This window comes from Paramormyrops kingsleyae, chromosome 7 (assembly GCF_048594095.1).
Source record: "Paramormyrops kingsleyae isolate MSU_618 chromosome 7, PKINGS_0.4, whole genome shotgun sequence".
Lineage (NCBI taxonomy): Eukaryota > Metazoa > Chordata > Actinopteri > Osteoglossiformes > Mormyridae > Paramormyrops > Paramormyrops kingsleyae.
Window position 1 is genome coordinate 6969184 of NC_132803.1, and position 15167 is coordinate 6984350.

At 38.7% G+C, this 15167-nt stretch overlaps 1 protein-coding gene across 16 annotated transcripts in view; it reads left to right on the forward strand.

Moving 5' to 3' along the window:
• The first annotated feature begins 226 nt into the window (after window positions 1–226).
• celf4 (CUGBP, Elav-like family member 4) overlaps window positions 227–15167 on the forward strand; it is an 83056-nt gene continuing 68115 nt past the window's right edge. For 6 of the 16 annotated variants that reach the window (XM_023811681.2, XM_023811687.2, XM_023811684.2 and 3 more), the window contains exon 1: window positions 255–945. In XM_023811681.2, the coding sequence (XP_023667449.1) occupies window positions 678–945 (268 nt within the window). In that variant the 5' untranslated portion in view covers window positions 255–677. Of the gene's footprint in view, window positions 946–15167 lie in introns of all 16 variants that reach the window. The other 10 variants (XM_023811688.2, XM_023811689.2, XM_023811693.2 and 7 more) reach the window with 4 other exon arrangements.

Below are 15167 nucleotides of genomic sequence, written 5' to 3' on the forward strand. Positions count from 1 at the left end.
ATGGTAATAATAAACAAGCATAATTCTCGATAGTAAGGACGATGGTGACAATAGCTTAAAAATCTGTTGCCGTTATTGTGCTGATAACAGACGTAGTCACACAAAGAACTACACAGATGTTTTATTTTTTCCGTTTATTTATAGTCGCTTTCCGTGGTGGAATGTACCATTTTGTGCTTGATAAAGAAAGGGGGAGAAAAAGTGAACCATGCTGCAAGAAACTAAAATTCCAATTTTATCTTTCTCCGAACCACCCTGCACTGCTTAGACCTCTTGGAGTCGACCCCGTCTGTTTAAACCGAAAGGACACCCATATCGACTCCTCAATGCAAAAAATAAAAGGGTAGCTAGAATCGGGGACGAGGGGAACGGAGGTGTAAATAGAAGGCAAACACTTTCATTCTCTTTCTCTCTTTGTTAAATGAATGGATTCATTATTGAGTGTAATATATATGTGTATATGTCTGAACACGCCTCAGTAGGGACCAGCAGGCGCGCGCAGCTTTGATGTGTCTTCTTTTCGACTATCACCTGCAATTATATATATGTAAATATTTGCATTAAAAAAACTACAGCAGGACCTTCTACTTTTACACGGCCGAGATTCATTACAATTACAACTAAGCCTCTGCTACGGTTATTAGCAGCATCAGTACCAACTCGTTCCCACTGAGAAGATGGCAACTTTAACGAACGGGCAGGTGGACGGCGGCACGGGACACGGCGGCGCCGCGAGTACCAACGGGCTCGTGAACGGATTAAGCCACGGCCACGGTCCCGCGAGCTGCGCCACCATCCCCATGAAGGACCACGACGCCATAAAGCTCTTCATCGGGCAAATACCGCGTAACCTGGACGAGAAGGACCTGCGACCGCTCTTCGAGGAATTCGGCAAAATCTACGAGCTCACCGTGCTGAAGGACCGCTTCACTGGCATGCACAAAGGTAGGCAGCGGCCATAAGCCTGGCGGCGCGTGCCTCTCTGTGGCTCTGGCTGCCCACCGCTACGTTGGCATGGCTACCCTCCCAGTTCCCTCATACATATGCATTAGAATAAAGAAGACGTTATTAGAATTCTTCGTGTTAACGTACGCGTATTATTTCTGTTTTCCATTCTCAGTAGTCAAAATGGCATGAGTCATTTGTGACTTTGTAGCCCGCTGGGTAGAGATGAGTGCTGAAACACCTTGTAACGTCGCGCGCCAAAGCCCTGGCACACACGCGCACACACACAATACACAATATATATAGTTTGTTTGTTTGTTTGTTTATTTTAAAAGATTAATTAAACAGCCCTTCGGCATTTTGTGTCTCAGACGTATATCACGAAACATTTCTAGGCAATAAGTTCACTGTCGATGCAAGCTTTTCTCATAAAAGTTTAGAGAATTTCTGCTGAAGAGCGACGAGCTATTTCTAGTTAAACCCCTTCAATTGAGCGAAGTCTGGGAGATGATATGCTGTCATACGAATATTATGTTTGCATACTGGGCTTGTGTGAGATACAGTGCGTAAGGAGGTAGTCCCTTGCGTTATTGCAAGTTGGATAAACCCAGACCCATACGTTTCAGTTTGTTTAGATTATGCTAGTAAAGGAACTGACTTTAATCATGTAATTGTAGATCTAAATAATGCACAATTACAAAATTATTTGTTAAAAAGTTTCAATCACTCTTTTTGCAGGCAGTCATAAAAAATATTCAGCACAGTTATCAGAAGTGTGATTGTGATGTTAAATACGCGTCTTTGCTCTGACACTATTTGAAACCTTTCTGGACTGGAGTCCTTTTGACGATGCATTTTTGGCCAAAAAAAGACCGAGCTTTCATCTACAACCAGCAAGCAGACTTTGGCGAGTCGCTGGGTTTAGAAACATTGTACAATGGTTTTTACGGTCAAACGAGGAGAATGGTTCGTTCGAAGGATGATATGTTTATTTTATTTTACTATAATATAATACTTATGTAAACCAGTGCAGTTTTCTGCAGTAAATATAGTGTTCTTGTAATCCATACATCAATAAAGAAATAGTGTAATGAATGGTTTTAAATGTCCGACACACGTGTTGTAATTCTTGTTATCTATTTTATCAGTGTCTAATTGAGGTTATGCATCGAGGTCATTGGAATGTCAGTATAAAAGCCACATGAAGCCAAGACTGGCTGTTCCCAACCGTGCTGCAAACAAAGTGACATTAAATGTGCACTTGAAAGCGACAATAATAAATAAATAAAGCACTAGGCAGTGCAGATGTTATCTTTTATTAATAGAGGAGATATAGTAGTGAATCGCTGTCTAGTAGTTAATCACTTTTTTTTTTTTAATTATGAGTTGTCATGCTAGCTGATTCCAGGGATTGGCTCCTTCCTTGAATATACGCTCCACAGGTGCATTCTTTAGTACCCCTCCAGTTGCCAAAGTAATAGCACAAAAAGAGACTCGATTCGTGAAATTCAGGCGTCCCTGTGGCTCTCTGTGGCACAGGACAGGCGTGGCTGCCGTGGCTTTTCGCAGGACGCGTGCTTATTCACACACATTCTTACTGGTATTCTTCCAAGGCGGATACAGGGCAGGCGAGCTGGGGGCCTTCCATCATGCTCTCCCTGCCCCCACCCACGGCTTGCAGATCCACTGTGGCTTAGCTGGCTTTGCAGATGAAGTACACCGTTAGGCAATTAAAAGGCACAGTAAAACATCATATTCAATTGGATTATAACCTCAGCTCAAGCCAAGCGATTTATCAGTTTGGGGGGAAAAAATTGAATGTCACTTACCTACTTTAATATAAATAGATTTCCTACCCGGTGTATAAAAAGTCCTGCCTATTTTTTTCTGTTCTTTCTGAAACAATATCCACCTGCTTGAGTCTTTTGGGCAGCTGCAGATGCAACTTTCTAATAAAATCTCAAAAGTACAAAACTATTTTGAAGTTTTAAAGAAAATTATTAAGAAATGTATCTTTTTGACCTAATAATTTGAGTGAATAATAACAATAGTTTTTAAATCATGTTTTTAGGAGTTATAATGATTGAAGTGTACCTAATAATTTTATTGTAAACTTTTATAGGAATGCACTTAATAACTCAACTGTGTGATGATGATAAAAAGTGTAAATATTGATGAACTATAATGAGATGCAGTCCTTTCAGCCATGCTCCCCCTCTCTGTGACTTTTGTTTTATTACATAATCCCATATTGTCCAATATATGTGGATCCACATGATTTAATTATGCAGAATGATATGATCCACAAGAATACACACAATGTGACATACAGTGTAACAATATTCAGCATTAAAATCACATCCTTAGAAAAAAACCCAGTATATTTTGCTAGAACTGAGCCATCTTTATTTGGTTTTTTTTTTTGTCTTTAATCATGTTTGTCATAGTACAATGTTCATTCTAGTGCAATGACATTGTTTAATTGGAAAGCCTCTTTTTCTGGAAGGTTAAATCCAATGAGAGATGCAATAAAGGTGAGGGGGGGGGGAGATAAAGGTGAAGAAGGGGCCGATATGTTCCACTATGATTTTATTTTTCTCCCCACCGTAACTTGGCTGTTATAATAGAGGCCATTTGTAATAATCACCCCATGCTATGGACTGTGGGCATATAAGACTGTCTTTTTAAATCTTTATTTCATTGTGAAAAAAAAAAAAATGGCAGCATAAAGATGCACGAGTTAAGGCTAATTCTGCAGAGAACCTGTTTACTTTTGCTGTTCTATGATTATTATTATTGTTGTTATTGGACATCGGATCAAAGGGTTTTGTTTTTTGCATTTTCGTTTTCTTCTAAAATGCAACATTAAAAATGTGGATTGTGGCAGAGTCACCTGGAATGGTGATATCTTGAGCACACATAGTCAGTATGTGTCCAAGCAAACGTGATTGAGTTGTTTGCAGAACCCCTATTGTCTGCCTTGTTGCACGCAAGTGACATTGATTGACCTGCCTCTGGTCGTCTCTCCACATTATTATCTCTCACTTGGTCAGCATGTACACTATCATGTTGAGCATCTTGCCCCTGCTAACAGTGTTCAGTCCAGGCCAGTGCCTCCACCTAAATCCACGCTGTCAGAAGGTAACGTTTGATACTTATTCACCTTTCCCACGTTTTCTTAATTGTTTTTTGGAAAAACACATGGGAATGAGGAATATTGCATTTTCTGATATGTTTATGAATGCACCGTGGTGAATTTGGAAGTGTGACCTCCTTCAAATAGTGCTGCAGAGAAACGAACCATATTGAATTTTTTAGGCCATTTTCGAAACGTTAGGGCTGATTGTTGGGCATTCCCTTGACACTTCCCCAGCTGGTGCTGTTTTATTTTTGATAAGATGCTCACCGAAAAAGGAGCAGAAAGGAGCCTGCTTGTGTTTTTCTGCTGGTGCCTGTTTATGCAGCGCGCGTTCACTCGGTGCGATTTCACCGCCGTTGCATCATCTTCACAGTTTTTCGCATGATCAGAATCTGCGTCGCTTCTCCCTCTCCCTCTCTCTCCCACACAAATTTTCAGTCGGTGCCTTTGCTCATCCTTGAATGCACATTCAGAAAGAATGTAATTTCTGCTAGTGTTAGTCAGTTTTTAGCTATTTGTGTACGAAAGAAGCAGTAAAGTGACCCTGAGCGATGTTGCGCATGAACTTCACGAATGAGGTACTGGGGGGGGGGGGGGGGGGGTATGGGGGATTGCTCACGCTTTTCCCTTCTTTTTTCTGCAAATATGCAGCTATACGTCTGAAATGGAAAATGAAAATGAAACGTCTCTGCTAAATAAGTAAATGTAAAGCACAGAAAAAATGAGGTCTTATTCCTCTCTTACCTTTTTAACAAATAAAATATTTGAATAATACACATATTACATTGTTAAATTAATAACATAAACAATATTGTTTACTAAAAAAGAACAATGAATTCTGTGCACAATTGCTGTGTATTTATGTGAGTTATTTTTTTAGTGAAAGGTAAAAATTAGTGTTTCAGTTACTTGGAATAGTACAAAAATACTGAACTGAATGCATGAAAAGCCCAGTAAATACTGCCAGTACTGTCTGTTTATATCGAGAGCAGACATCCCTGGTACTAGATGCCAGCAAACAGCTTGGAGTTCAGTATGATTTTGTATATGCGGAGGAGCAGCAGGAAAAGTGAGAAGAAATGCAAGGATTTGTCGAGTGACTGTAAATTTCAGTACATAGCAGCACATCAGAATTTATAACTTTTCAAAAATGTCTTTATACAACATATGTTTCGAAGTTTATCTGTTTTTTCCTATATGCTTGTTTTTTTACATTTATATTGCTTTTTTATTTTAAGCATATTATCTTAGTGGGAGGAGCGATATAAGAGCAGTTGTGATTTCTGGACAACATAAACATGAATATTATCACAATAGAACACATGTCCATATTATTCTGCAGCCTTTTAAAACATTGCCTCATGTTACCTTCCCTATTTGGGGTGGCCATGTGGTTTGAACACCCTGAATAAAAATTCAAATCAATAATATGCATTCATGTGGCCGGTCCTGTGACACCTGACCTGCTTAGGGAATAAAGCACCATGCAGTGTTTGCTGGAGAATATGAACAAAGCTTAGTAACTATTGATCTATATTGCATAGAAATATAGATGCATTGAGTGTTTGGATAAAATTTTCTGGGTTTGGAGAACATAGCTAATTAAGTCCCAAACTGGTAGCTGTAACGTTGCCCTGGTAGCTAAGCTGTAACGTTGCTCTGGTAGCTGTAACGTCGCTCTGGTAGCTATAACGTCACTCTGGTAGCTGTAACGTCGCTCTGCTTTTGGAATTGACAGTGAGACCTTTCAGTCACAGCTCAAGCAGCAACCAATAGAAGCCTTCCTGATTACGTAATATTTAGTAATCCATTTTGTCGTTAGGCTCAGATTGTTAAATTACAGTGGTGCCTCATACTTCGAATTTGATTCGATTCAGGAGGCTGTTCGAACTCTGAATTGTTCAAGGTCCGAATCAATTTTCCCTGTTAGAAACGTGAATTATAAGTGAATTATTCCGTTCCCAGGCTCTAAACAATACCCATTTAGATAAACTTTGATAAACCACAAATAATAAATTAAAACATGAAAACAATAAATAAAATACATATATACTGTATAATAAAATGAAAATTGCCACACTATTCTTGGAGGCCACAGTTAATACGTAAGGGTTATATATATATAACCAAACACACCAAAAATAAAGTGAAAAAAGAACTGAAACCATACAAGCGTAACGCAAGAGATGCTTTCACAATGAGAGCAAAAGATGACTTGGGCGCACAACAGACGGCGTTTACGCTTGCTGCGCGGTTTGAATGTAGAAGCATTGTTCATTCCGGAGTGAATTTCTCTCAAACTTACCTTTCAAACTCTGGAACGTTCAACGTTCGAATCGTTTGAAGTATGAGACACTACTGTATTCCCGATACAAAAATACTCGCAGTTCCCGGGTTAACAATTGACTTACCTACAGATCATACGTATGAACGGACCGGCATTAAGTCTATTATATTAAAAATTCGGGTTAAATACAATGGTTTGTAATAACGAACTCATGTGATGTGCAGCGTCAGCTGTTCATCAGCTCGAGGTATAATACAGTACCACACACATAGTCACTTTTATTTTACTGTATAACTTTTATTATGTTCTGTATTATTATTATTCCAACTTGCCTACAAATTTGACTAAAAGACAGATCTTATTCATATCCTGGGGACTGCCTCTACACTAAAATACCTCAGACGATGACATTCACAGCCTCCTACAATCTCAGTTTGCACCACACACAGTGAGGATGGTAAGCTGCGCACTGATTAGACAATGTGTGTCTTAAGACGTACATGCAGGATTCCTTTTACGAAAGCTTTTATTGCCAAAGGCTTACAGTGCCTGAATCACATTAAGTTTTCAAAGTTGTCCTGGAATATATTTTAATGCAAGCTGAGAAATAAAACACTTGATTTTAGATACCAAATAGAAAATTCCCTTGGGCATGTGTGAAAGTGTGTATGCTTTACTTAAGAGATGATAAGGGCACTGAAGTGTTTTGACATATTCCAAATAGAAAAATTGACAAAGTTGTGTTTCAGAATGATTTAGATTTCGAGATTTTTTGTAATGTCATGGTTTAGAAGTATAAAAGATGAGTGAAATACTCTAGATGGATGGAGTCCTGGATTGTAGACTTTCATTCTTCCTTTTTTGTTGTTTTGTCTTCATCCTAAACGCATATATGCATGTAAGCTTAGGGGTGGTCAATATGGACAAAATGGTTTTTTTGGATATAATAATGATCTACAGTATATGGAATGTATGCAGTAATGTTAATTAACTATTTCCTGTATCTGAATATGAAAATATCTTTACCTTAGTTTAACAAGATTGGTTACGTTGTCACTTGTTGCATGAACAGTATGTTTGCAAACTACGGTAGGTCCACATTGGGTTTCAGATACAAACCATTTCCGCACAATCAAACGGACTAACAAGAGTGCAGTATTTTTAGCAGGCCAGTGGTATATAGTTAGTTTTTTCACTGAGTTAGCTAACTAGTTAAAAAAGATCAATTAAGTTTCTTTTCACATAGGTGTGTTTTGTTGTAGTGCACTTGTAACTGGGCATTCATTGGAAGCTCATCTTACCCACACTCGCCTAGTTGACTTTTCCACGGCATCTGTTTGTAATGGGTTGAGCCTTATACATCTTTTTAGACAAAAGCGTCAACTAAATAGGCTTAAATGTAAATGCAGTCCTGTATCACAATTCTTACAGTACCCATAAAATGTGTATCATGTACAGTAACTGTCTCCATGTCTACCACCACTACCTTTGACGGAATGCTAGATTCCCAACATCGTTCTTCCCTTTCATTTGATGACCAAACAGTGGGGGGAAGCCTCACATGTGCCGAAAGGGGGGGGGGGTTTATCACCTGCGGCCCGTGTATCATCTAGAGCTCTACTGAGTGCTTGGTTTGGATCGTGGCTCTAGAGAGATCACTATTACCTGGGTCACAATGAGTACACATATGCACATGTCCACATACATACGTCATCCGTCGGAATGAATCAGCCGGTAATATCACCTCCCGTCGTTCATTTCAAAATCGTGTTTGAAGCTTCCCTTCTTTATTCCTATATGACATTCTTCGCTACATGTTCGCTGTTTTTGACACGCGAGTGGAGTTTCCCTTGTAAGCCAGTAACCTGCTGTCTGTAGCTCACTTTTAGAGTTTGCTGCTCCTCTTGTCTCTGTCAGGTCTGATGGGGAATAAGCCTTGCATTGAATGTACTGCACTGGAATTTAACCTTTAGCCTCATGACAGTTCAGTCCATTGTTCCTCCTCCCTATAGTGAAGCCCCAAAGGGGTTGTCACAGCAAATACCATTAAAACTGCCTTTACACTGCAGTGATAAATTGCTGGTTCCCCCTGCTGCATTGTTGTTGTATGAGGTATTCCGGGGCTGCTTTTAATATCAGCAGTATTATGACTGGATTTGGTATTGCTTTTTTGGCCTATAATTATTCAAATATTCCGTTATTCTCACTCCCTCATTCCTAATAAAATACTACAAATCTTTATGACAAATTGACTAGCTGAATTTTGTGGCACAATTTGACTTTGCTGGGTTGATATGGCCAAATTTGTTAAACAAAAAATTTGTATACAAACCAACCAAACTGGAATATATGAAGTAATGGCAATTAACCATTTAATCACTTTACCAAGCAATTCTGTTCTTACACGAAGCACTACCTGCAGCATTATGATAATAAATTTAAGTTATGTGAAATACTGTAAATATAAAAGGAACTCTCTGATTATAGCAAAAGTGTTCTAAAAGTGTTTTAATACTAATTTTTCAAAAGTTTTGAGTACAACGAATATCTATCACTGTGTTCAATATCTGTGCACTTCTGAACTCGGTTTATACAAACCGATATAATAATAAAAATAAAATAAATAAATAAAAAAATTGGCAGTGTTGCCACCTGTTGTATGAATGGTGTCTTTGCAAAGTTTGCAAATTACAGTAGATTTCAAATTCTTTAAATCCAAACCATTTCCACACAATTGTTCTGCTTGACAAGAATGCAACATTTAATTGTTTTTTTTTTGTATTTACCAAGTTAGCTAGGTTTTTATTTCAAGCTCTAGTCACTAAGTTGAGAGCCACTGAGACAGATACGTGACAAAGCAGTAAGACATATAGGCAGTGCAGAGATGTTATACAGGATGAAATTGCTTTGTTTCACATAGGTCTGCTCTGTTGTAATACTGTCACAGCCGGGGGGACATATACCCCACAATATTTAATTTGGCTTCATTCATCCCCCTAATAAATGAAATTGTGCCCCGTCCGCCCCCCCAATTTAAAGCTTTCCGCTACGCCATTGGTTGCTGCCTCCAAACACATACAGTAGGCATTGCGCGAAAGGCCCTGCCGTTCTGTTCTGTCAATATAATAATAATAATTTTTGGAGGCAAAATCTTTCTTAAAGAAGACGCTGCTACTTTCGCACTGAGAACACCTGCACTCAAGGTAAACACAAAGTAGCAGTTCTGGCTTGCAATTTATGAAACCTGGGATGGCAGGGGAGGACTCATCAATATTCAAAGGAAGCGTTACGGTGATTGTTTGTGGCGCAGCGTTTTTGGGAATCTCGTCCTGTTTTGCACCGCAGAATGCGTTACGATGCTTTTTTGTCGCTCAAAAAAGTTGTTCTTTTTCCTTGACACAGTAGCAATGATCAAAAATCTAACCAAGTAAAATGTAAGGTTAGCCTGAATTTAGGTCCTCAAAATAATAGAAAAATCAATTGATCTAACTGAATCGTGATAGAAGTGAAAAATTTCTGGTGCATCAAATCGTTCCCTCAGTAATTGTAATCGAATGGAATTGTCTTGGGGCCAGTGATTTTCTCTCCTACTTGTCCATTGTTTTGGACAAAAACATCTGCTAAATATGAGTAAATGTAAATGTAGTGCTGTATCACAATCCTCATGATAAAATGCATACTGTGGATACAATTGCAACTGGTCACAATAAATAATATCATCTTATCCCCCAACACTCAGATAATACTCAGGTAATAACATTTTGGGTTATATCTGAGTCGAATGGACATTTTTTTTTTAGATGACGTGGTGCTGTAGTTAGGTCAAGTATACAATGTTCCTTTTGCACTTCATTTAATATGTGGGTGATGATGCAATATTTCTTTGATCACCAGCTGCAGGGGACTGGCTTGGTTCAGGACGGCAAGTTAGCCGTTAGTATCTCGTTAATATCTCCCCTTATAGCCCGTTGTATGTCCCTGGCGGAGCTGCGTGTAACGTGGGTGAAGAGCTGTCATAAACAGTCTTCTTAGGCACAGGGGGAAGAAATAATACAGCGAGCTTGCTGGGTCCCTGCTGACTTGGTGGGGGTCCCAATCAACATACAGACAGGCGCTATGTGTCACAGCTCAGAAGACGGTATGGAGGAGGCCCCGCGGAGTTGGTGGCAGTCTAGGCTCGCCGGTGTGGTAGCCTTCATCATAAGGAATAATTCAGTGACACGTAACAGGTGAAGGTTTAGGGTGTGTGGGGGAGCAGCTCCCTGTTACGTTATGTGTGTGGAGGAGGGGAGAGAGCTGATGTTAAAATATGCCTTCCATTAAGATGAAAGCATGTCACTCACCGTCTTCCAAAAATGTTTTTGTTTTTATACGAACCGGAGAAGTAAGCCCTTACGATATGTTCTCCTATTCTCACATCTACTTTCTTCTTGTCCTCCCTAAAATATCATTTCACAGTAATAAACTTGAGATGTGACTCATGCAAGTGTTCTTTAATGCATACTTTTCCCATGACAATACTGCACATTTAGGGAGATGACCTGTTGTCTTCCAGAACTGTGGGAAGAGTATGTCCTCCTGCACATAGATAGTAGAGTCCCAGGATCCATATGATCTTACTTCAGTGAAGGAAGGCGGTGTACCAAACCAGCTGGGGTACTCATTTGGTACTTTGGGTGCAAATGTGTTTAATGTCAGTTGGTTATGCAAATAACCTGCTGCATAATACAGCTGCCATCTTGAAAAAGCATAGTTAATAACTCAGAAACAATGATAAATGAAGTAAAAAAAATAACAAACAATAATGGATACGTGAGCAATTGAAGAGACCCAAGCTACAATTGCAATCTGGTTGCAAGAACAGATTCAACAAGATCTGGATGGCATGACTGTATGGCTGCACTGCACTGGAAAATTTTCAGATATTGATATGTGAATTCTTTGTGATGGATATTGCAATATATATAACGCAAAAAAGGAGTTCAGCCAGATTCACCCAAAATGTACTATTGCAAAATAGTATTATCTAACAATAAAGTCCATCAAATAAGTAGATGGTGTTGCTACGAGTTGTGCTGACAGATCAATTGCTTTAGCTCAATGTCTTCTCTATAGAATCCAAAATATTTCCATGCAATGGAAGGCAAATTGTTCTCTTTTCACCTTCCCACTCATTTTGTTAAATTTCTCTGAAGTGCTTTAAACAGCAAGGATGAAAATGATGATTGGCTCAGAGGGCGCATGCAGAACTACTGCAAAAGCAAAAGCAGTGGTGGTAAACTTTAAACTTATGTTTTAACATATAACAGATGGTCTTGAAAAGGAACAATCATGAAAATTGTAAAGTTTTGTGTCCTGTGACAGAGTAAAAATGTTGGCAAATATCCTCACTGTCTATGGGCAAATATCCTCATTGTGTATGTTACCGGGATTTCAAAATATCGTAAATTATGTCGTTTTGAAAAATACCATATCTTCAGTATAATGTCCGAACTGTATGGAGGTATGAAAAAGATCAACCCAGAAAGAAAGCCAGAAACATCATCCCAGCTGATTTTTTGCAGTTCTTTAATTGCGAGAATTGCATAATTTTTGAATGTAGTAAAAATTTAGGTTAATATAAAGGTAAGAAATGTAGGGTGATTTAAAAATGGAAGAGAGTAAAGAGTTACAGCATAAAAAGGGCTGGGGTGGTGCTGTGTCAGGTCATGGCAGGAATGGGTGCTGTTTAGGTGGCTTTTGTCAGTCTAGTCTGAGAGCAAGAGGAAGATCCTCGGTGAAATGTCATCCGGAGAGAGGTGACGAATTGGATTAGTGCCTCTGGTGGAGGCATGGGGTGCTGGGGGCAGAGGTCAGACCATGTTAAGTGCATGTCCAATCTATACAGGGCTGTGCGAGTTAAGTCACAACATATAAAGATCTGCAGTCTGAATTCTGTGAAGTAATGGAATAAGGCACTGAACACACACACTGTGGGGTCATTTCTCCATCGACTGACCCTGACAATCATTCCATGATTCTTTCCTTACAACTGATAAACTATGTTACATTGAGTCATTGTTCTGCGTGAAAGGTAGTGTTATTTGAAAAAATTCACTGCATAAAAAAATCTATGCTTTATGTATTTAGTTGCTTTGGGTAGTACGGTTGTTAGCATTGTTGCCTCACACATCTGGGACCCGTTATCAAGTATCTGCCCGGGCTCCATGTGTGTGGAGTTTGCATGTTCTCCCCGTTTATCTCCCCCTACCCTCCAAAAACATGTTGACGTTAATTGGAATTTCCGAAGTAGCCACAGGTGAATGAATGCTGTGTGAGTGTGCCCTGTGATGGGTTGGTGCCCCATCCTGAATTGTTCCCTTCGTGATGCCCGCAGTGTCTGGGATAGGCTCCGGAATCCCATGACCCTGAATAGGACAAGCAGTTACAGAAAATAAATGTATGTTTGTTTGTTTTTATATATTTATTTCTCTTTTTTTCTGTTCTGGTATGTACTGTAAGTATTAAAAGTATAAGTCACACATCAGATAATATTTTGTTTAATTAAACAGGATACTTATATTTTGTCGCACTAGAGCCCTAATTATCTTTCAATGATAATTACAAATTTAAGTAGGGGTGGGCAATATAAAAATGTTTTTTTGCTTGATTATTTATTATTTATTTGCTTGATAGCACAGCACACCCTATACCACAGCACAGAAAGGAACACAGTTCCAACCAATCATATGGTAGTTTTTTTTAAGAATGGACACCCAGTGCTCAACAAAATGCTCAGCAAGGTTGACTGAGTTAGCGGAGCACGTCACATGCTACTGTTTTTGTAAAACACATTCATCCTCGGAGAGATGAGTGCTCACTCAGAGGAAGATTTGGTGTAGGTGTCATTGAAGAAAGAAACCACAACGTCTTTTTAAAAAGGAGATGTTGTTGATGAACTGGATAAGAAGGCATCAGTGGTGTAGCAGTACTTTGGCATTTTAAAGTACGACACGCAACACGCTATTGCTGTGCACTGTAAACTCTGCCAAAAACTTGTACCAAGTAAGACTGAAAATACTGTGAATTTATTACACCACGCAAAGCTTTGCCATCCAATGGAACATACAGAATGCAAGTGCTTACAGTTACAGACTTCAGCAATTAGTGTTTCCACTTTTAATCTGAAGAACTTCAAGACAAATCACATCCCGCACTGGTTAAAAGCGGGTCACAGCATTTAATTTTTTTATTGCGAGATGGGTGACAACTCTACAAGCAAAGTCAAACCCGTCCCCTGGAACTAGCACCGAGGTCAAAAACTAGCAACAAACTGCACTGGCAGCGTATTACTAGTGTTATGCCCTGTGACAGAAATGTTTATTTTTGTATGATTTATTTATTCAAATTAGATTTCAGTTTGCAGTCCATTCAATTAGTCTTTTTTATATTCTGAATCTGCTTTAGGGGGATCCCAAGGGAGTTTAAAGCAATAATGAAGCCTTGAAGTAAAGAAACAAAGAAATAATGGCTCGAATTATATTGTCATAATTATCAATATTGTCTAGGGCTGTAAAGGTACACATATTTGTTGTGTACCGTTCAGTACATCATTTTCAGTTTGGTACGCTCAATGAAACAAATTAACACATTTATTGACACAAGTGCAACCTAAATTCACAAGTATACGTTCAGCACGGAAAACATTATGCTTATTGTAGCTGAGATTTTGTTAGGGCTAATGCTGACTACATTGGGAATATTTTGATTTTCCAATAAGATACACCAACACTAAAGAGAGAGTCGCTGATAAGACCACGACTGTCTGTTGGCTATCTGGAAATGCATCCAACATGCTAACTCATTTGAGATGATCTTCTAAGTGTGTGCACCACCGGAGCAAGGCAGAAATTGCTTCTGCAAGTTAGTCTCCACGTAGCATCTGAGGTACTTTTGCCAGGAAATTCAGACCGGGCTAAAAAAATAACTATGGCTATATAATTGTCACTGAAAGATAATTAGGGCTTTAGTGGGACAAAATAGAAGTATCCTGTTTAATTAAACAAAATGTAATCTGTTAAGTGTGACCTTGAGCTGGACTTCTATACTTTTAATACTTACAGTACATATCTGCAATCATACTTGGTAGTAGAGAACAAAGGATTTAATTCATTATGATTGTTATGTTATATATTTTTTATTTTAATTATCATTGTTCTCAATACGCAAATAAGCATTACTGTTATATCTGTAATATCGACTGATATGAAAAATGTTTGCGAGTAAATATTTTGCCATATCAGCCAGCCCTAGTTGATAGCCTCTAAAAGAAACTTCTCATGATTGAGTTGATTTTTTTGCCTAATTTTCAGTTGATATTTACTTCCAAAAATCAAGTTTAAAAAATATCAAAGTTCATACATTAATTTCTTTTCTGATTACTGAAGCCAAACGAAAAGCGACGTGAATATGTTCCTTTCTGTGTTATCAGTTTTCATATTCCACTACCTCTGTCATATATAATTTTATTACTTTCTCTTATTTTCTGTTATAATCTAAAGTGGCTTGGGTTTGGAGGAAGGAACAAAACAGGAACAGGAGACAAAGACAGCAGGAGATGATTAGAAGCTGGATGGACAGACACAAAGGATGGGGGTGCTATATAGAGAGCAATACTAGACATGGCAGAGACCGACATCAGGCAGGGACAGTCTGTCTGTCTGTCTGTATGAGGCACATAAATGGATTTTAAAAGCCATATAATTGCAAGGATTTGGCAAGAATAAAAAAGAAGATGAAAAGTGGACACGCAGAACT